At 37.2% G+C, this 21961-nt stretch overlaps 1 protein-coding gene across 4 annotated transcripts in view; it reads left to right on the forward strand.

The window, feature by feature from the left end:
• Positions 1 to 21961, forward strand: part of ANKS1B (ankyrin repeat and sterile alpha motif domain containing 1B) — a 442225-nt gene that overhangs the window by 208728 nt on the left and 211536 nt on the right. For all 4 annotated transcript variants that reach the window (XM_056341207.1, XM_056341208.1, XM_056341209.1 and 1 more), the window contains exons 13-14: positions 8005 to 8582; positions 10473 to 10545. In XM_056341207.1, coding sequence (XP_056197182.1) covers positions 8005 to 8582; positions 10473 to 10545 — 651 coding nt within the window. The remainder of the gene's footprint in view (positions 1 to 8004; positions 8583 to 10472; positions 10546 to 21961) is intronic.

The raw sequence follows: 21961 nt of genomic DNA on the forward strand, positions 1-21961 counted from the left end.
GTTCCACATAGAGTTGAAAAACTGCAGTTATGGATGTAGTCTTCTATGACTGCATGTATCTACATCTAGAACTGGACTATAATTCTACAGCTAGAGGTATTGTCTAGAATTTTTTAATATGTATACATTTGATGTCCTTACAGCTTTGTTTCTACTGCCTAAGAAGCAATTTTGTAAAAGTTGAATGAGGCCATTTGGGATGGAGGGGGCTTTATTTTGCATTCTTTCTTGTAAAAACACTTATTCCATTCTTGCTGTCTTTGAAACATAATTCTAAGATGAAAGCGTAGATGGGCTTGTGGAATGAGAAGAGGCAAACTACTTTGTATCATCTTAAGTATCTTAAAAATACTGCTGAGACCAGAAATATATACTTTAACAATGTTAGGAAGAGATAGAAATGTATGATCAGTGCAAATACCAGAACATGTATTTTGTATACTTTCTGCTTTTGTCTCATGCTTGTTTTTACTTAGGCAAATTAATTTAGTTGTTACTTAGACAAATCCTTCTTTCCAAATAAAAGTGTTGAAATTGTTGAGCAGTATCTCTTTTTGGAAACAGCATTCTAAAACCCATCCATTATTTTTCCAGTCACTTTTGCTTTGACAGTAAGTTTTGTTCCCAGTTGGTGGAGGACTTTGTCATTCCTTCTTTGCATGTGGTGTGTGAAATATCAGGAGTAGAACAATTAACAAGATTTCATTAGAGTCTTCAACAAAAAGGATATGGTTTGAGGAGCTCATCTGTCACATTCATATTGCTTTGCACTGATTTTGGTTAAGTGTCACCAAATTTTCCTCTTCTGTTACCCTTCCCTGCTGTACTACATTGTCAAATTAACATATACTTTCTGAGCACAGCCACAGCCCACTCAACTACTAGCTCTCTCCTGCAAGAAGAGCTTACCACAGAATTTCTCAATGCAATTATATGTGATCTTTCTGCAAAATTACATTTCACATGAATTTCCATTCACTTCTCAGAATTTCTTATGAAAGGTTGCTTCTGTGTTATAAAGAAATACCAGTGTTTTTTTTTCCTTTTGCTGCTTGGTAGAGTTGAAATATTCTAGTAGAATTTTAGCTTGAACACGGATGTTGAATTAATCCAGTGTTTCACCTAGAGGATGTTGAGCATTGTTTCTCTGCCTGAAATATTTAGTCAGTAAACATGTTAACATCTCAGTTTTCTGAAGGATTCTTATTTTGATGAGCAGGTATAAGGCAGATTCTTGTGCTGTAAATGTGGTGGTTCATGAGAGGCTGTCTGTCATTAAGACATCTAGGAACCGTGCCTTATATAGTCACACAAAAAGAAATCCTCATGGAAACAGCATTATGGAGGTGGCAGCTGCAGCTCTGTATTTTTGTCTAGGTTGAATTTTGCAGTTAAAGATTAACCCTTTATGTGATCTATGTAAAAATTACATTATGTCTCTCTCACATACAGAATACACTCTACAAGTATCAAAACAAATTTCTGAAAATGTATGGGAGAGTCACTACATTTCTATAAGAGTGAAAATTAACTCTGTTTGCACCAGATTACACTGCTATTGCTGAAATTTTGAGCAAGAACTATATTTCAGTATTATAATGTAGTTAGAACTAGCAATAATTACCAACTAATATCCTTCCTCACTGAAACCTTTTTTCTTCATTAGAGGCTGGCAAGCAACGTTCAGAAAACTTCACGGAATTGTTTTTCCCCAAAAATCTTTCTTACCTTTTGTAGTTCCTGATGGGTCATTGTGAAACGATGAATAAAATGTGGACAGTGAAACTACCAAGTTAGTGATAGTGAGGCAGTAAAATCCTTCAGTACGCAGTCAAGGGCAGACTGCAATGTTAAGGGGTTGGATTGGCAGTTAGGAAGCTGGTAAGAGCAAACACATAATCCACAGAGACTTTTACTGTGATGTGTAAGGGACTGTGCGTCTTTGAGAAGCTGGTAATGGGACCTGGGCACAAAGCCTGGAGACTGCAGGCACCAAACTTGCAAACCTTCTGGTGGTTTCTTTAGATTTGGGAGGAAGCAGAAGCAGAAACAATAATCTGCCTGGACACCGTTGCTCCTTTTCTGTGTTGTTGCTGGTGACAGCAGAAACCTTTATTAGTTGCTTAGTAATAGTGTTGTTATGTCTCCCACACAGGTCCATGGTACCTCGCTATAACATTTACTAGAGTGAGAAAACATTGCGTTGCCTCATCAAAGATATCTGCAGCCAACATGCTGCCATCACAGAGCTGGAGCTTAGTCAGAGCACCACGTTGTTTGCTGTGTGAAATAATGCCTTCCTGAATATTGCTACTTAAGTTTTTAAATAATACGAAATTTGTGTCTTACATCTTTTCTTGCTGATCATCTCATTTTATGATATCACTTTGGCCATACAACCGATAATCATCACTCCTGAATGTATTCTTGTGTGTCCAAAGCAATCTTTACCATGAAAATGAGATGACTTCTTTGCTAACCACTCTTGTATGAGAGGGAACTCTCCAAATATTACTCAACTGTGACTGTTAGTTTTATCAATCAACTGAGTGTGTGGAAAAGGGAGTTGAGAATACATTTTTTGGCAAATATTACACATGTGCAGAGTGTGTTGCTAAAAACATCCCTCTGGATCAAATGAAAACAGAACTTGAATAGAATAATAGTGCAGGTGTCACAATACAGTTGTTACCATAGCTATAGAACAAATTTCTAGTAGATTTTTTACATTAGAAACTTGTTCCATGGCAACAGCAATGCCTATTAAAGATGTAACTCTGTCGTTATAATTTATCTGTTACAGCTCTTTTCATTACTATTATTAACAACTGTTTTTCTCCTGAATGTACTTTAGTTTTGAACATGAAATCTCTTGAGATGCAAATCCGAATAACCTGATTTCCAACTTAAAATTCACAGTATTTAGTGTGCTCCTGATTTTCTTAATGTGCTCTGCAGCCTTGGTGTCAGATTCAGAAAATAGATATATGAGCTTGATGAAGCATCTGTAAATTGTAATTCTTAAATACTGAAAGTGAGAAATGATATTCCACAGAGTTCTATATATGTACCACAAGCAACTGTGCTGGTGTGCACCAGTGTGTAAATAAGTAGCTGACTGAATTGCAATCTGCTGCCTAAATGCCACTTTGGTTGTATATAAACTGGTGATAATAGCAATATGTATCTGTGGCTTTGAGATTATGACAGAACTGAATTTATTTGTGGTTCCAAATGTGAATGTTTTCCATGCAACATACACACGCAGCAGTATCACTGTGATATTCAGAAGTAATCCGCTCAGGTGGGTGAACTGTACATGCACTTGTAATATCACTAAAGATCAGTAGAAATGACATATGTTTATGATTTAGTGTTTAGGATACTATTTACAAGTAAAAAGATAAGGTGATAAGAAAAGCAGTATTTGGTGAGGAAGCAAGATCTCTTTCTGTTTGTTTGTGGGTTTTTTTTGTTTTGGGTTTTGAGGGTTTTTTTTAAGATTACAAAAATAAATGTCCTTGCAAAAAGATAAAAGTAATTTATCATAATCAGAAAACTCTCTCCATTGGGATTCAATCCAGGAACTTGAACTTCTCCACCTATTCTCTCTCTGTGGTATCCCCATGCTCTTTCTCAAAGTCTGTTCTCAGAAGGCTTACTCAAAGTCTATGAGAAATCAAAGCTGGTATCATCAACCTACTGTTGATGAGTATAGATCTATGCAATGTAATTTCCTATCATGTCGTTTCTTAGTGCCAGTTAAATTGGTTGAAATAAACAAAAATAAAGCATCTAATGAAAAGGTTCAAAAGCATATGATAAAGTTAGGGGATAGAACACGATAGGAATGGAAAGTCTGAATTTCTCAGATGTATCAGTAGATTTAAGATTAATTCTAACCACACAGGACATTGATCATCATTATAGACAATTAGAGGGTTTTTTTTCAATGCATAGCAGTATTCAAAACAACAATAATTTTGATATGGTTAAAACCAGAAAATAATACATAAAATATCACATTTTGTGCATCACTACCAAGCCTCAGAAGAAATACTGATTTCAGTATTGGTTGTCTTAAAATTTATGGAAGAAATATGCAACAATAAAAAGACAGCAATCTCAGATATGGGCAATTACTTAAATATTGTTCCTTAGCTTTTAATAAAATAGCCTATTTTAGCAAGGATATTGAAGTGTCCTTCTAAAAGGAAGTAAGTACCCTTCATTAACTGCATTATGAAACTAAAATAATAATACAAATCTGTATTAAAAGAGCCTTTAGACTTAACAGTTACCAATTCAGAAGTCAAAAGTTTCAGACTTATAACTGGATCATCAGAGTGTTGGTTGGAAGGGATGTCTGGAGGTCACCTAGTCCATCCTCCTGTTTGGACCAGGACTGTCATCATGAGATCAGGCATGACTTTTCCCAGCCAGGCCTTGAAAACCTCCAAGGATGGAGGTGCCACCTGTCTGGATAACCTGTTCTAGGGCTGCAGTGCAGCATGCAAGGCAGCTTGCTTTTTCACCGTTATCATGACCACATACTTTTTTCCCCAGTCTTTTTCATTGCCAATATAGATGTGGTTTGCATTGCTCAAAATCATGGGGTGAAGGTGGCATAGCTATGAGACCTTTGCTTTCTTTGTCATATAATTAACAAAGCTCTTAGTTAAAGCAAAAGTTATCAAAGAAGAGAACTGACAGCTGAGGCAGTTGAATGTGGCAGGTAACACTCTCTCTGCCAGAGCTTTTGTTATCCTGATTAAGACAGACCAAACTTTATCCAAGTAGGCAATAGCAGTGGTCCTTGTTTTTTTGAATGCTGAATTTGAGACATTAGGGGTCTGACTTATAGAACTACTGAAGTCAATAGCAAGTGTGCCTTGAAAATACTTATACAATGCTCAGTACTCTGAACAAAGCAAATCTTAATTGGATGACCAAAATTTGTGGACATTTTCAGCATTATCTCCTTGTGCCTTATCTTCCATTTATCAAATTAGGATGTTTATCACATTACAGCCTCACCCTGTAGAGATACATGAGTTTGTATTTGTAAACTCCTTAGGTAATGGGCATCATAAAAATTCTGAGGAGCTGCTGAATAGCTTGATCTTGAAAGAATAATGTGAATGCTCTGCAGTAAATAGGTAGTAGGATCACTCTTTTTGAGTAAGGAGAATGTAAAATGTTGAAGATTTTCTTCTCCACTGACCAAACTTCATTATGAGTACTAAATGAAACAGGCAGATGTTTTTTTTAAAAATGAAGGTGATGATATAAAAAGTGAAATACAATGCTGCTAATACATAAGAAGACTAAAGGTTGCACAGGGAACCTTTGTTTTCATCTTTCCTGGCTTCTTTAAAGTGTTTCTGTGGGTAGTTTAAGCATGAGTTATACTTGTATTAGAATATGTGTACTTACATATGCACAACAATAACTGTACTGAACAATGAAGCTGAAAAGGTTCATACAGTATACTTAGTCTTTGCATACATTGCGAACTTCTGCCACTTCAACTAACAAAATAACCAAAAGTAATGTTTTGATGTTATCACTGCACCATTGCTAGAAAGTCACACACACTCTTTCTAGTGGTCACTACATGTATTTACTGATCACAGAAATGGAGTTCTCAGAAACAACATCTTTTATTTACAGCAGCAAACTGAACAAAATCAGGGCATAAGACAACATTGGTGCTTGGCAATCTGCACTGTTAAACTGTTCTGTGGGTTTAGGTAAAGTTTGGCTGGTACTGAATAGTACCCACCCAGACAGTACCCAGACATCGCACAAGTTCTAGCTGGGGCCAGAGACCATTCCCAGTAATTGTTTGGATGGGCCAGCTCTGTCTTGAGAATGAGGAGAGTTTGGCTTAAAGGACATGAACCTAGCAAATTCCTTTAGATCCTAATAGTTGTTGGGCAATTTCATCTAGTAGTATACATGTAGGAAAGATATTGATGATATTGTAGATATTAGTGCAATTCTTGCAGCCCAGGTAAGCTTTTCTTTTTCCTGATTTATTCTTCTCTCCTGTCTTGTCATGACAAAAACATTGAACTCTTACATGAGTTCGATAGACAGCTGTAAGACACATCCCTGGAATAGCACAACAGGATTCAGTTCATGATTACGACATCTAAATGTAGGTGTCTGAATGCAAACTGGATGCTGTCTCCCGTTATAGTCACGAGCAGTCTAGTCAACACAGTTAACGGAGTACAGGGAGTGATTCAGCTGACCAGCCACAACATACAGCAAGGGGCATCACTCTCTAGGATCCACCGACTTTCTCAATCTCATCCCTGGCTATGCTGGGAGCTTACATACTTCTTACCCATGTAGATACATAAAATGAGATGTCAACCTGGATCAAGAATCCCAGCTACTGCGTTTTTCATGTAAGGCTAAAACACCAAAGGAAATCCTTATTTGCATAATTAATTTCTCATTTTAAGTTTACCTTCAAAATTGCTGGCATGCAATTAATTTAGCAACTTTCAGAAAGCAAAGAAAGTGAGAATGTTCCATGGCTTCCTTTTCCCCTGCCTTTTTTTCCCCAAACCAACCTTTCTGATGTTACTGATTCCTTAAGCTCTGCCATGTCTCACATTCAACCTTTTGCCGTAACACCCCACATCTTTCTAGCTGCAAAATGGGTTAAGTCTATATTCTAGTCAGTTGTTTCCCAAAGAAGAAAAGTAAATTTTCTTAGGTTGCGCTTCTAATCTTGATTAGAAATTGTATCATGATATTTTGATTAATAAGAAGAATATGTAGTTTTACATTTTTAAGCTGCGGACTAGTAAAAGAGCTGATGGTGTTTTGAAGTACACACCAAAATCTTTCTTCTGTCATTCATATAATCAAATACTATCTCTTTTTAGAAGTGATATTTTGAGATTTGTGGGGTTTTTTTACTAGTAGACATTTTAGCAAATAGGAGGAACCTGCTCAATTTCATTGCAGATTATGACATGATGCTATGTTTGATTCCTTCTGGTAGCTAGTGCTGTGCGTACAGTCCTGCAGTTAGAGTCTACATATGAACATACAAATTCTAGCAAAAATGAGATTAATGTATTTAATGGGGTAGTTATAGAAATGCAACTGTTCGTCGGGACACAGTTATTCTGAGTAGAATATGGTAACTCAGTGCCATGTGGATAGAGTGATAATACCTACAGCAATACCTTAAATGAAGCAGCACAGGTAGAAAAAGGTGTGTCTATTTTTTTTTTCTTCCTCCTAGTCCTTACAGCAACAGGCATAAGAAAACCTATAAATTTCTAATAATCCACTCTGAATTGTGCCAAAAAGTCCATTTTTATGCAGTTCCTTTTGTGTGTGTCTGTGTGCTAAATTGCACATAAAACTTGTTTCAGAAAGACTTTGATTTCCTGTTCTTTTTCTCCAATGTTTACAATTACTCTGCATCTATTCTCAAAAGTTCCCAGAAATAAAAACAACACTCAGATCTATTCTTTAAAGACTGTCAGTAAAAAGGCATCATAGTGTAAACTCACTATTATTATAATGACTATAAAAAGAAAGATTACTAACAATACTCCTGACAATACTAGTTCTTCATGTGTTTTACTACCTACAAACTAGCTTGCTAATTCATCATACTAAACTGTATAATTTGTACACATTTCAGCTCAATAACAAATTAAAAGAGACACCATCAAGTTGATGGAATAGCAGTGACCTACTTTATTTTATAAATTTGTTTTTTCCTGGGATTTATGCGTAGCGCTAAGTGGTTTTGGCTGTTTTTCAACCAGTCAGGATAAAACAGTCAAGTTTAAGGAGAGAATTGTTTTTTAAGAGACTAATAAATCAATTCATGGCATAAGTATCTTTTGTTTCTGTACATAAGAAAAAACCAAGTAGCATACAAAAATGTTTTTGCAGAGAGTGTGGGTTTTGTTGTTTGCAGTATTTTATTGCCCTGTTTTTTTACAAGGTACTCTCTTGTTTCAGGATATCTGTGCCAGGGAGAAACATCCACTGAAAGTGAGCTTCCTGAAGGACACCCTGCTGAACAGTTTGCAGGTTTACTTCATGGATCGTCGCCTGCGTGTGACCCACCTGATAATCCACTCCAGCTGTACAGCAAAGCAAACCAGTGCAGTGGTCCACTAGAGAACAGCATTTTGAGCAAGAACACAGTGCAGCAGCTACGAAAGGAAGGCAACACGGATCCTCCCGTTAAGAAAAAAAAGCCACCAGTTGTGAACAGAACCATATTCCATACTAAAACTAAACCAGCAGAAAATCATACCTTGGTTGGCCCATCAACAAGGATAAGTGAACAATGGGTTATTACCACTGGGGGATTTGTGGAGCGAGCATGTACACTTGGGAGAATACGATCTTTACCAAAGACTTTGCTTGAAATGCATTTGTGCAAAAATGTTTCAAAATCTGATTCTAATCTTATCACCCATCCGCCAAATGACAAAAAGGCACGAAGCAACTGGAGTGAACCCACACCAAGCCAACAGTGCTCCAAAGGGAATTCGGAGAGAACACCTTCCTTCACATCAGAATGGGAAGAAGTAAGTTTTGTTCATTATTAAGTACAAGCGAATATATGGTATTGTGAAAATGCTGTTACTGTTTTCCGTTTCAGACATGAAATAGCAAGTGACTCTTCCACACTGCAAATCCTCAGATGTAGTGCATGATGGTTTGACAGCTGGCACAAACTGCAATGCATTTCTGTTCAAAATGCTGCACACATAATGAAGTCTATTGTTTCTATAGTGAATGAGGTTAATCAGAAGTAATTCTCAATTTGTTGTGGCATTGAAATTATTTTCTACTAAATTTTTCAGTACTGACACTAATAAAATTTGTAAATGGTAAATTCTTTGTAGCTATGCCCATTATTTACATATTTGCTAAGTATTTCCCACCATGGCAATGCCTGCCAGCAAGAGACAAGAGAAAATAACAGGGATGGAGAGTCTTAAGATTTTTAGGTTGATCATGCATTCTACAAGCCCTCCCTATGTAACATATCTTCTAACTGGTATGTAGTCTTTGTACAGAATGCTTGGCATATACCTGACCCTTGTGTGAAGTGGGAATACACTTATAGCTACAATGAATTTGGGACTCTGAAAAGAAATGTCCACACTGAGTTTGTAGTGCCCATGCTTGCTCATACAGAACACTCTTTTAGTTTTAGAACCAGATTTAAAACAATTTTTAGAGACCTTATTTTAAATAATAATGTGCTAAATTTCAAGAATGTAAATGATTCTTCATAGATAAAAAGCTCCCATCTTACTGAGATATATTAAGAGTGACAAACGTTTAGATCTTTACTGCTATTACAGAGAAGCAAACATTGCTATTTAAAACAACTGCTATGGGGAAATGTATATATCTCCAGAGTGCTATATTATTTCAGAAGGATCCCAGAGCTTGTTTGTGTAATTATTTTTCTAGAAAAAGTTTCCAGCTCATCTAAACGTCTGGTGTGATAGGGCATCTGAAGGTAGTTTTTGTTATAAAGCAGATACTTTCCCAGTGGAGAGGTACTTAGGATCCAATTTTGGTCTTAATAACTTGGATACATTATTATGAAATCCTGATACAAGTCAGGTCTAAGTTTGCCTCTTTAGGGGGACATCAAGGTTTGATTGTTTTGAATATAAAAAAAATAAATTAGTTTATTTAGAAAAAGAGGGTAAGAATCCTAAATCTGCAGATTCTGACATAATCGCCAGATTTTCTTCTGTCATCCGTGACTAATACATAGTTTCTAAAAAGGACACAGATTTTCTACTATTTCTAATAATAAGGTCAGTAAAACCTGGTTCTCTGTGTCTGCCTTCTCAGACACAACCAGCCCATTGATTTATTTTTTGTTTTGTCCCCTTCTTATGGGAAATAAAATAAGTATAATAGTTTGACATAGCAAGTTCAATGTAATTTAGAAATGTGCAAATGAGTTTTGGGATCAATGTAGTGCTGTTTCACAAACTGTATCATTCTGTGGTATGTGGGGACACAGCTATGCTTCATACCTATTCAGTGGCCTTGGGGCAGGTGGAAAAAAGGGACCTAGGAAAATCTCTTGAAATCTTAATTGAATAATTGGTTTTTTACTTTTATAACACAAACCCCAATATTCTTATGCATTAATATTATTGCTTAAATAGACATCTAGTGATTATACCAATCATCAGTATGAAAGGAACCATACTGTAGAAAAAGAAATACTAGTCTCAGGCTTTAGCTTTTGCTAGCATATAAACATTGCAAAATAAAAATCAAAGTGGAGAAATTAATTGTCTACCTTTTATTTTTGCACTTTGCAACCTTGACTGTTGTTTTCCTAATGAGAGTAATAATACCATAAATTTATGCATGAAAAACTGAAGCAAAATGACAAAGATGCAGCCCATCAATTGTTTTCAATGTTCTCTTTTCTGCAGATTGATAAAATCATGAGTTCAATAGATGCTGGAATTAATACTGGATTGGGGGAGATGAATGATCACAATACAAGTAAGGGAAAAAGAACTAACTTTTTAAATTTTGACTTAACTGTCTATAGGGAAACTGTGGATAAGATATTGCTAAGTAACCCACTGTGTTGAAAACCTTTGTATGTATTTGGATAACCATGAACAGAATCAATGTTGTTTACTGTTAGAGATGCATTAGGCGCAGTATCCTGGAGCTGTTACTTTAAATAGCATATTGGAGTCATTAATGTTGTTCTGAAATCTTACCAGAAAAAATATTCCATTAATGTCTTCATACTGAAGCCTTTCTACTAGGGGGATATTTTCAGTCTTTTTCAGCTGAGATTTTGTTTGGAATGATAGGACCCTGAGTATATATAACCCAATAGCTGCTGACAGTTTTTAAAGCATTATATTATCTAATTCTGCTTTGATCAAATATTTCTGACAGCCAGTGACTGGTGTTAGCAATGATGGGAAAATTTGCAAACCTTCCCTACTGGTGAATTCTAAGAACTCTTAAGTCATGCCTACCCTCTTGGTATGTCAGCATAACCCTGTGCAGCTGTGCTGATAAGAACTTTGGAACTATTTTACTATGTTTTCTTCCTAACTCATGGAAAGAAAACTGACTTGTATGTCTGAATTATTTGGTCTTAAGGCAGAGCTATGTTAAGTCACCTGTACTGGTACAACCCTGCTAGAAATTGCATGCAGTTACTTGGGTTTATGTATTGGGCAGGAGACTACATACCTTATCACTTTTTAAAATTTTGTTTTAAAATTTATTAATAGTTTTTATTTTTATTTTATTTTAATAATTTCAAATTCAAATTTTAAAAATTGTTTTATTTTATTAATTTTTTTAAAAGTATTTTAACAAGCGTCCATTTCATGGAGCATTATATTTGTACAGGACAAAACTGTGTCTTACCAACTGAATAGTTCACACAACTATTTTAACGGTAGCTGGACAGTGAGAAGGGAATCTAGGAAAAAGAAAAAATAACTGATCTGAATATCAATATAATTGCAGATAAGACAAGCCGATTCAGATACTTTTTTCTAAAACAGTAAGGGACAATATCATGCAAAGTGCCAGACATTATCCTGGCAGGCTATTTTTTCTTTCTGAAGCTTGCTGTGTTAAAAGAGAGAATTATTCATAGAGAAACTCTAGGTTACAAGATAGTTACTTTCTGAAGCTAATTTAAGTAAGTCGGGATTTGCTGCTTACTATTTTTTATCATGGTAGTCATATTTGGTCTGGTTGAGACAGAGCTAATTTTCCTCATATGTTTTGGCTACTGCTGGGCAGTGCTCACAAAGCATCAAGGCTGTCTCTCCAACATTCTTCCCTCATCTGTAGGCTGGGGGTGGGCAAGATCTTGGGAAGGGACATAGCCAGAACAGCTGACCCCAGCTGACCAAAGGGATATTCCATACCATATGATGTCTGCTCAGCAATAAAAACTAAGAGAAAGGAGGAGGAGGCGGGCATTCTTTATTACCACATTTGTCTTCTGGAGCAACCACTATGCATACTAAAGTCCTGCTTCCTAGGAAGTGGCTGAACATTGCCTGCTGATGGGAAGCAGAGAATAAATCTGTTTTCCTTTGCTTGCCTGTGCAGCCTTTGCTTTTGCTTTATTGAACTGCCTTTATTTTGACCCATGAGAGTTTTTTCCATCTTATTTTTTCCCCTCATTTCCTGCTGAGGAGGGGAGTGATACAGTGGCTTGGTGGGCACCTGCCATCCAGCCAAGGCCAACCCACCACAGTCGTTTCTGGCACCCAAGGTGGGGCTCCAGGAATTCGAGATAAAGATAGTGACTGGGAGAGGTAACAGGCAGAACATGGACTGAACAATGTTAGTGAGTGGAATGATTGTGGGGAATTTCTATTGTTGTAATTGTGGTGAATGGAGGAGGGGTGGATTCTGTGTAAATTGTCTGCTTTCCTTTGGTGTTGTGATGATTTTATTTTGATTTTGGTGTGGGGAATTAATTTATTTTTTAGTGAAGTTTGTGAAGAGTGATGAATGTGGATTTTCATGGTAATTTTTAAATATGTGATTCAGAGAGGCAAGGAGTGGAATTTATTTGGTTTGTGTGGCAATGTTTTGGTAGCAGAGGGGGGCTACAATGGTGGCTTCTGTGACAAGCTGCTAGAAGCTTCCCCTGTGTCTGGTTGAGCCAATGCCAGCACGCTCCAAGAGAGACCCGCCGCTGGCCAAGGCCAAGCTCATCAGTGACGGTGGTAGCACCTCTGGGATAACATTTTAAAAAGGAAAAAACACTGCTGCAGAACAGCAGCCAGAGAGAGGAGTGAGAATATGTGAGAGAAACAACTCTACAGACACCCAGGTCAGTGAAGAAGGAGGGGCAGGAGGTGCTCCAGGAGCCAGAGCAGACTCCCCTGCAGCCTATGGTGATGAAGACCATGGTGAGGCAGCTGTGCCTCTGCAGTCCATGGAGGTCCACTGTGGAGCACTTAACCACCTGCAGCCCATGGAGGACCCCACACGGGAGCAGGTGGGTGACCAAAACAGGCTGTGGCCCCGTTGGAAGCCTGCACTAGAGCAGGCTTCTGGCAGGACTTGTGGACCCATGGAGAGAGGAGACCATGGCTGGAGCAGGTTTGCTGGCAGGACTTGTAACCCTGTGGTGGACCCACACTGGAGCAGTTAAAGAACTGCATGCAACCCATGGGAAGGACTCATGTTGGAGAAGTTCATGGAGGACTGTCTCCCATGGGAGGGACCCCATGCTTGAACAGGGGAAGAGTGTGAGGAGTCCTTCCTCTGAGGAGGAAGGAGCAGCAGAAACAACATGTGATGAATGGACTGAAATCCCCATACCCTCTCTCTGTGTGCCACTGGCAGGGGCAGAGGTAGAGAATCTGGGAGAGAGGTTGAGCCTGGGAGGAAGGGAGGGGTGGGGGGCAGGTGTTTTTAAGATTTAGGTTTTATTTCTCATTACGCTACTCTGGTTGGTAATAAATTTAACTAATTTCCCCAAGTTAAGTCTGTTTTGCCCATGACAGTAATTGGTGAGTGATTCATCCCTGTCCTTATCTTGACCCACAAGCCTTTCATTTCATTTTCTCTCCCCTGTCCAGCTGAGGAGGGGAGTGACAGAGCGGCTTTGGTGGGCACCTGGTGTCCAGCTGGGGTCAACCCACCACAGCAGTACACAGGCACAAAATGCAAAACCAGGCATCCACTAAGATGTTCAACAGCAAGGAAGAGCTATGAAAAGGAGACAAAAGCAACAGTATATGTATGCAAATTTGCATAACTTGGTGATGTACAAGTACTACTCTGTCCTTTCCTATGAATGACCACTGCTTTTTCTGTTTTTTTCTTTTAAGAGAAGAAAATATCTCACAACTCTTCTCATCAGCCATTTTGTGGCTTCTACTGCATGCATTATTTTTCTTGGCATTCAAATGTGGCATTTGGTTTTTCAGCTCTTTCATTTGGCACGAGTTCCACTCTTTTCTTTGCTGCTTTTCCCAGAGGGGACTCTTGAGTCCCAACTTCTTTTCTGTTCGGTGTGCAGCTTCCTACAAACCAACATTTTTTTTTCTTTCTGTCAACTCCTTAAGGGTCTTTAGCTAGTGTAGAATGATAATCTGATTTTTCCTTTAATGAAGAAATCAAGCTATGTGCTGTTAATCAAAATACAACTACAAAATACAATGTTTTAAATCAATTTTGCTGTACATGCAGACTGCAGTAAAGACATTTCATTCTGCTATAGAGCTGGCTATATGCAGCTTCACATGTATGTTTTCCACTTTTCATTCCTTTATGCCTTTTCCAGGTTCAGTCAAGCGTAGTTTAGGCAGCAAAGAGAAGTGAACTATTATAATAACAAATGCATTACATGACATCAAACATGTTATACTTCAAGTACATTCTTATATTTTTATTAAAAATGTAATAGGGTTATCGAGCAGAAAATCTCAGTGTTAACATACTGGAGTAACCAATCAAGTGGAGCCTTATTACAGTGTTATTTATATTTTTAACAACAGATTTTACTTAAGATTTTAGCTTGTGTTAATTACCACTTATTAACTACCACAAGGCAATACACAGGTTTTTCTTACTGATAATACAACCTAAGACATTTTTTGATAGGTCTTTATCCCCAAGGAAGGGGCTGCTTTGAAGTTATCTGCAGCAAATCAGCTTTGTGTGTATGTGTGTGTGTGCTGCTTCTATTTAAGCTCCTATAGTTTATTGGCAAGAAGCATCTCAGGTGCCTTGGTGTTCCTCAGGGATACCTCACATAGCCCCCGTCTAATTACTGGCTGGATCTCTGTGTGTTTAACTTACAGTTTTATCTGCCCAAGTGTTTAGTACTGAGGCCCTAAATTCCATCTCAGAACTTCTCATTCCCCTTTACTCTTCTTCCTGGCTCCACACTAAGCCAAATGTAAAGATCTACTCTATGCTTCGGAATAAAAATTAAGTAGTATGGCATCAGGAAATATAATTTTGAAATACTTCATCAGTGTTTATATATATAAATATATGAGGTTTGTTAGTTTTATATGAATATATGTACAAAAATATTGTACAATAGAGACGAAAAATAATGTATTTAATGATCAACGTGTACAAGTCAGACATTTTTCTTAGAGTTGAACCGAAAGCATCTAGATTATGGAGTACTGTATTCAGGAAACCACTTTTATTGTCTAGTAAATTTTTAGCAAACAGTAAAATTTGTGATAATACTGAAAAGCAAATGTAGCTTGATACGGAATCCTTCATTTTAGTATTTACTTAGTCCTGTATGTCATACTATACTTCCATGGTTTTATGAGCTGTTAGTAAAAACAAAAATACATTAATTCAAGCACAAATATTCTTAATCTACCAGGCATGAAGAGCTTTTTATGCTACATAGTATCTCATTCTCAGTGAAAAATATTTGAGAGGAAGTATTTCATACATAGTTAATTCAATAGCTCTATTTAGTATTAGACAATGACATCTTGTGATGAAATCCTTGAATGGATTTACAGGAACTTTGGCCTGTATTTTCCTATTGGTGAAATCTGGAAAGACTTCTTTTAGATCTCCAGGGGAATCTGTTAAGAAGCAATTAGAGGAGCAGTGAAAGGAGAGAATCAAAACTGGCTGAGTGTGGTCATGAGAACTTTATCCACAGTGTGCTTTTGGAAACAAAAAAAAAATAAAGCAGAGCTTTCAGTTTGGTAGCAGTACAGGTACCGGAGGAGTGAACTTGCAACTAGAGAGAGGAAGATGGCTGCCAATGTCCTCTGAGGGCATGGGGCATTCAACATCTGAACAGCTTACCACTGAAATCAAAAGCAGGAGTGCTGACCAGGGAGCAAGTAAGAACTAATCTCAATGATAAAAGACAATTAAAAAAAACACACTAGCCCAAAGCATACAAAACCTCTGTTACCAATTGGAAATAGAATACGGTGCTGGCAAGTGACCTTCTGCTCAAAGTGATGTGGAGACATCTGCACCACCTCGCACTTATGTTATAGCTGGTGTGCCTCTTCACAAAAGTCCAAACTTGCCAAGTTGCAAAGGATTCTACTGATCACTATTATATGATAAAGGATACTAATGATACTGGCAAGAATGATTCTAAGCAAATCAAAAGTGCTTATAAGGTTCTGTGGCAGTGGATTAAGAGGTTGAAGAGTCAAGAAATGTTGTCTCTCCTCTCACATCCAAGTCAAGCAACAGTCAGAAACACCCTAAATATAACTATGTGGCTTCTATTCTGAGAAAAGAGAACTTTAAATTAAGAACCATGGGGTAAGGACAAAAGTCTTCATCTTAAATAATGCAAATTGGACATAGGTCTAACGCCCGAGAAAGACAGGATTGTTTAAAACAATATTAAAGAAGTGACTAGACAAAGAGTCATGGGTCAGTTCACCAGATGTCTTAGCTATCTGTATGCTAATGGTAGATGAAAGAGGAACAGAGAAGAATTAACAGAAGTATTAATCAGGAATAGACAAGAATTAATTGAAGATTATGGCAAAATTGGCACTGTAGAGAATTTATCATATATATTACACTGGTAATCCCGTCATGTAGAGGATATAACTTCTTTAGTAAGAAGAAGAGGGGAAACATTGGCTTTATTTCAAAAAATATAATGGTTGCTTTGAGATCTCAAGAGTAGGATTAGTTAGTGCTGTTAAATATCTGTTGGTATCCAGGAAAGCAGAAAAGGACATGGTTGTTCTTGATAGGTCTCCAAAGCCTTTGGACTTTATTGTAATTGGAGATTTTCATTACTACGGTATTTGATGGAAAAGAAATTATATTGACAGACTTGCAAGTGAAGAAAATTCTGAAGAAGGTAGATGTCAATAAATTCGGATAATTTTTTTTAAAAAATCTCTACAGTGCAAGTTAAAGAGAAATCTGTGCATTCTTCAACAGAAAACTACTAAAGACTATAGTACAAGCTTCATCAATGTGAAGAAAAGGAAGTGTAAAAGAGCAGCTTAGCTAAATTTTCATTTTTTTTCTTTCACCTTCAGACATAAAGAGGGAAATTTAAAATTTCTCTCTTTAATAAGCATGGTAGAATAACACACATGTAAAGACAAGTCAGAAGTGCTGAAACACTCAGTGACATGCAACTAGCAAAAGAAATTAAGATTTAACATAACATAACTATATTTGTACATTAATAGGTAGAAGAAGAACAAAGAAATCTTTGGTACCTAGCGAGGTTATGCAGGAAAGGAAAAGCTGCCCATAGTAGGTGCAGAGAAGGCAAAAATGTACAATGACTGTTAATCACACATTTACTGAAAAGGTCATCGGTGAGCATATGGCATGTACAGCTAATTCTAGGGCTAGAAACTCAATTGTGTATAAGGAAAGAACAGGTTATATAGGTTAGGTATCTTAAAATTGATTTAATGAAATGTATTTTGTGTTACATAACTGTCTGAAAAACTTTGACCTGGTAGTAAGTCTCTGTGAGAATTCTTGGAGAATGGATGAGGTATCAACAGACTAAAAGAGAATGATGTAGAACTTATCTTTAAAAGGGGAAGGAGAATGTGGGGAATTATTTTCAATTCATAGAAAAGTCACTGAACAGAGAAATTACTAAAAGTAGCTAGAAAATAGCAAAGAAATAAGAGACAACATGGATTTGCCAAAAGCAAACCTATTAAAGCAATCTAATTCTCTGCTAGGAGCAGATACCGGATTTTGTAGGTAAGGAAAGAGCACGAGATGCCCCATATTTGGACTTCAGTTAAGGTTTTGACATTGTCTCATGTGTTTTGCTTGTAAGCAGATTAAGGAAACATGGGCTTGGTGAAAATAATGGTAGGTCAGACATGAATCTTATTCTTAACGTCTAAATTCAGACTTCTGCAGTGTAGACTGCATTGAGCCACTAATAATGAGTTAGATATGCAGGCACTTCTTAGCTCTTGTTTATCATCTCTAAATGTCTGAAGCATGGCAAATGGCACTAGAAGTATGGATAATGAGGGCCTAGAGGACCTTCTCAGATGTAGCTGTCTAAAACTAGCTGAAGTGAATCTCACCCCCTTCTCCCCAGGACAAAATTATAAAGGCAATATAGTGAAGTATCCAAACAGATTACTAGGGACATTATAAACCCATTACATTCAGCGGTGTCTTAAAGAATCCTGGCTATTTTCCAGAATGAAAAAACTAATGGTCAGTATATAAGTGACCTTGGCTTGGGTCAGTTGAATGGATTAGGTCACTGGTTTAATTCACTTTGAGTCTGTTTTGTAATGATTCTGTGACTACTGAAGTAACATGATTTAAGTCAACCTGTCTACAAGATAGAGTAGTCAAGTAAAAAGAAGAAATACTTCAATTTCATATATTCTTTGCCTAATTATAAACAATTCTAAAATAAAAATGTCTTTCAAGGCATGCATAGCAGTATTTGTGTGTTAGTTGGAGCCCAGCAGCTGTTCTGAGGTGTGTGATTCAGAGTTCACTTATATTTGCAAGTCTTTTGAAAAAGAATAATAAGAAAAATAATCTACTTGAGAGATTTTTTTAAACATGAGTAATGGGTATCATATCATCATCATGATTAAAGCAAGAATTGTTTCAAGTCAGAGAAATCAGAATAATGACAAGGAAAATAATTGTTGAAGGTCATTCTATATCAAAATAACGTGCTGGACATTTGAAAGAACCACTTTTCAAATATGTTCTACCACATGGAGGGTGATTTACAGTTTTTTAATTGTGCTAATCATGAATTCTTTTTTGAATGCTTTCCATAATGCACTATCGAGTTGCTGTGTGCATACAAGTTGATATTTCTTTGGTCAGCTGAGCTGAGCATGTACCTGTCCTCAAATACCCTCATTGTTCCACCTAGAGGCCTACAGGGTACAGTTTACTGAATTATTTTTAGTTTCTTGATCTACGGTTTTGGCTTGGAACATAATATACTGGCAAGCATTTTTCTTGCAGCTGAAATAAGCAAATTTCTTATTGCATCTATCAAGTTTGGATTTTAAAAAGTTTGTCTGTTGCCCTTTTGTGAGAACAGTGTCTTTCCCTGTGCCTGAGATAATCTTAGCATCACATTCAGCATCAATGTCTAAATATCACTATGAAGGCTCCAGACTTTGCTCAATGAAGCTACCTGAGTGAGTGCCTTTCAGAGATTAATGCTGCTTGTTATTGGAAGAGGTATATGCAAAAGAATTATACTGTGTAAAAAAAACCCAAAACACACTTTCAAGGAAGCTAGCAAATCTTCTGAAATATGTGCTTTGACAGTATGTACTATGTCTACAACTTCAGAGACATCTATGTGTTGGCTTTTCTAGAGCTACTTTGGAACCAGAAGGACTCTGGAACACTGACAGCTATGCCTGAATCAACTCAGCATGAGCCTTATCTCATCTGAAAGTAGCAGAACTGCGGTGGGTTGTTCTGTATTCAGAATAAACCCTACAACTCCACTGTATGTCAAGTGTTTCCACAAACAAGACGTTATTGCTTCTGTGTGTGCCCACTACATATGCATGTTTCTGTGTCACGTATTACACATTTAAGGCCAGGGACTGACACTAGGTAATGGAGCACTGGATTAGAATACATTTTGTAATGTACTTTCTCTGAGCTTTTATATCGGTCTGAAAGCTGTAGGCAGTCATCATACAAAAGTTATTTTATTTTGCCTAGTTTACTGATATGACTGAGGCTGTTGTTATCAAGGACTCCTTCACAGTACGGGGTAAATTGCAAGAAATTTTTCTCTTCAGATTTGTGAGGGCACATGAGTTTGAGCACAAAGGTTGGGAAAGTAAAATAGACATTAAGTTCAGCAGACTAGGAAAAGATGGAATGAGGTGGGGCCACAGCCCATAGCTACATGCAGGGAGTAAGAGTTAACAGTGTGCCCTGTACAGCTGTAATGTAATTGAAATTGTGTAGACCTTTGACTGCCAGAAGCTACATGCTCAGTTTCCTCTCTCTTCCATCTGTTCCACTGCCACTACTCAGACATGAAGCCTTCCTCTTCCCTATGGTTCTGCCTATATTTTCACTCAGAAGTCAAACTTTCTTTTAACAAATGAAGCCTTCTTAGGCTGGCCCTTTTCTTTTTGCTGCCATATGGTTGCAGTTTTGGCAAAGTGGTTTTCCTCTAAAGCTGTTAATATCCTCCCTCCCTCAAGGGCAGAAAACAGATAAAATATAAGTATTTAATTAAGGCAGAATTTTAATTAGATATGTGTAGGCATGTTGCCATAAGGCAGTTTTCACAGTGGTAAGTTATACACTTCAAAGTATATACTTTAATTGTGATTTAGTGTCTGTTTTGCAGCAGTTACTTCCCTTTTTTAAATCTCCTTGTGGTTAAACTAAGCACTTTATCGAAGTGGATTTGATTCATAGATTTTAATAAAATGAGCCGTGCAGCCTCTTACAAAGTGGGAGACCTCAGGCTTACAGTTTTGAACGCACAACTCTAATTTTGCAATAGCCAACCACAACGATCAGACTGTAAAATAAGTATCACTTTCCTCCCAAATCCCACCTTCCCATTGAAGCTGTGCAAAAAGACCAAGATATCTGTAGCTTCATAAAGAGGGGGAAAAAAAGAAAAGGCAGAGGGAACCTGAATCTGTTGCTGATGGAAGACGGACCCGATGAGAGGAGACAGTTCTAGCAGCTGGTATCTGCTCCCAGTGCTGTTTGATGCCTCCTCAATAGGAAATGCATATGCAGTTTGAAATTTTTCAACTGTAAGTCTATGAAATCTTCACTGTCAATTGTAGGACAGCACTGTAGGGAATAGAGCCACACATTTGGGTTTGATTCTGCACTTCCTTGCATCTTATTAGCAACTGAAAAGTCAACATGGAAGTTTTAAGTTGCAATGGCAGAACTGCTGGGGGATATTTGTGTAATTGAAGTCAATATGAGACGTTGTGAAAGGCAAAGGTGATTCTTGCTTCAGGCAAAACTCTTTTGAGCTATTCATGTTCTCATACGAATGTCACTCACACTCAGTACCCAAAAGCACAAGATATGTATGCATGTATGGCCAAGTTTTCTGTCCGTGGTCACTTGTGTGTGACATGGAAGGCTGAGGATTGCATTCTCATTGTATCTGTTGGATTCCTTTTGATTAGCAGTAGTGAACTAGGTTTTTTGATAGATGTTTAGGAGTCAACAGTTGCTATGGTATGGTCTTTTTGATCCAAAAATTTATTTACTTCAGTAGTGCTCATTGGTTTTGCATCCTTATCTTGGATATTTTAGGGCTAGAGTCTGTCTTCCTTCTGGAGTAACAGGAAGATGAATGCCTAATGCAATGTACTGTAATTTTGTTGCTGCCCTGTGTTGTGTAGGGTCTTCTGCTGATAAATCATCTGTCCTGTCCTTTTATTAGAGCACACCCCTTCTTGTCTTGATAGAAACACATTCCTTAGTGTTTTACCACTGTCAGCTGTGTTCTTGGTTATCAATACAGACCGTACCTTTAACCCCTCATAGCACTGTTTCTTCTGGTGCTTTCACACATGCATTTCTTTTAATGCGTTATTCCTACCAATCTTCATATTTCTTATAGAGATCTCTGCATTTCAAATTATTTCAATGGTAATTTCAATGTATGTAATTGCCTAGATTAAAAAGTAGTGGAGAACAGAAACCATATGCCTGTAAAATACATGGAAGTATTTTGGGCATTTATATACTGAGAACATGATAGTCATAACACATTGCATGCCACTGAACTTACCCCAAAGATCATATGAATTCTACAGAAAAAAATCACAAGTAATTGGATTAATGTTGTGTTGACTTCTGTATTGTACAAAGCTAAACAAGAGATAAAGATGTGTCTATTTTAATGATTCATTGAATCCCAAAACAAAACTTACAGAAGAATAGGCAAACTGCAAGATTTTAGCTA

This window comes from Falco biarmicus, chromosome 5 (genome assembly GCF_023638135.1).
Source record: "Falco biarmicus isolate bFalBia1 chromosome 5, bFalBia1.pri, whole genome shotgun sequence".
NCBI classification, from domain to species: Eukaryota; Metazoa; Chordata; class Aves; order Falconiformes; family Falconidae; genus Falco; species Falco biarmicus.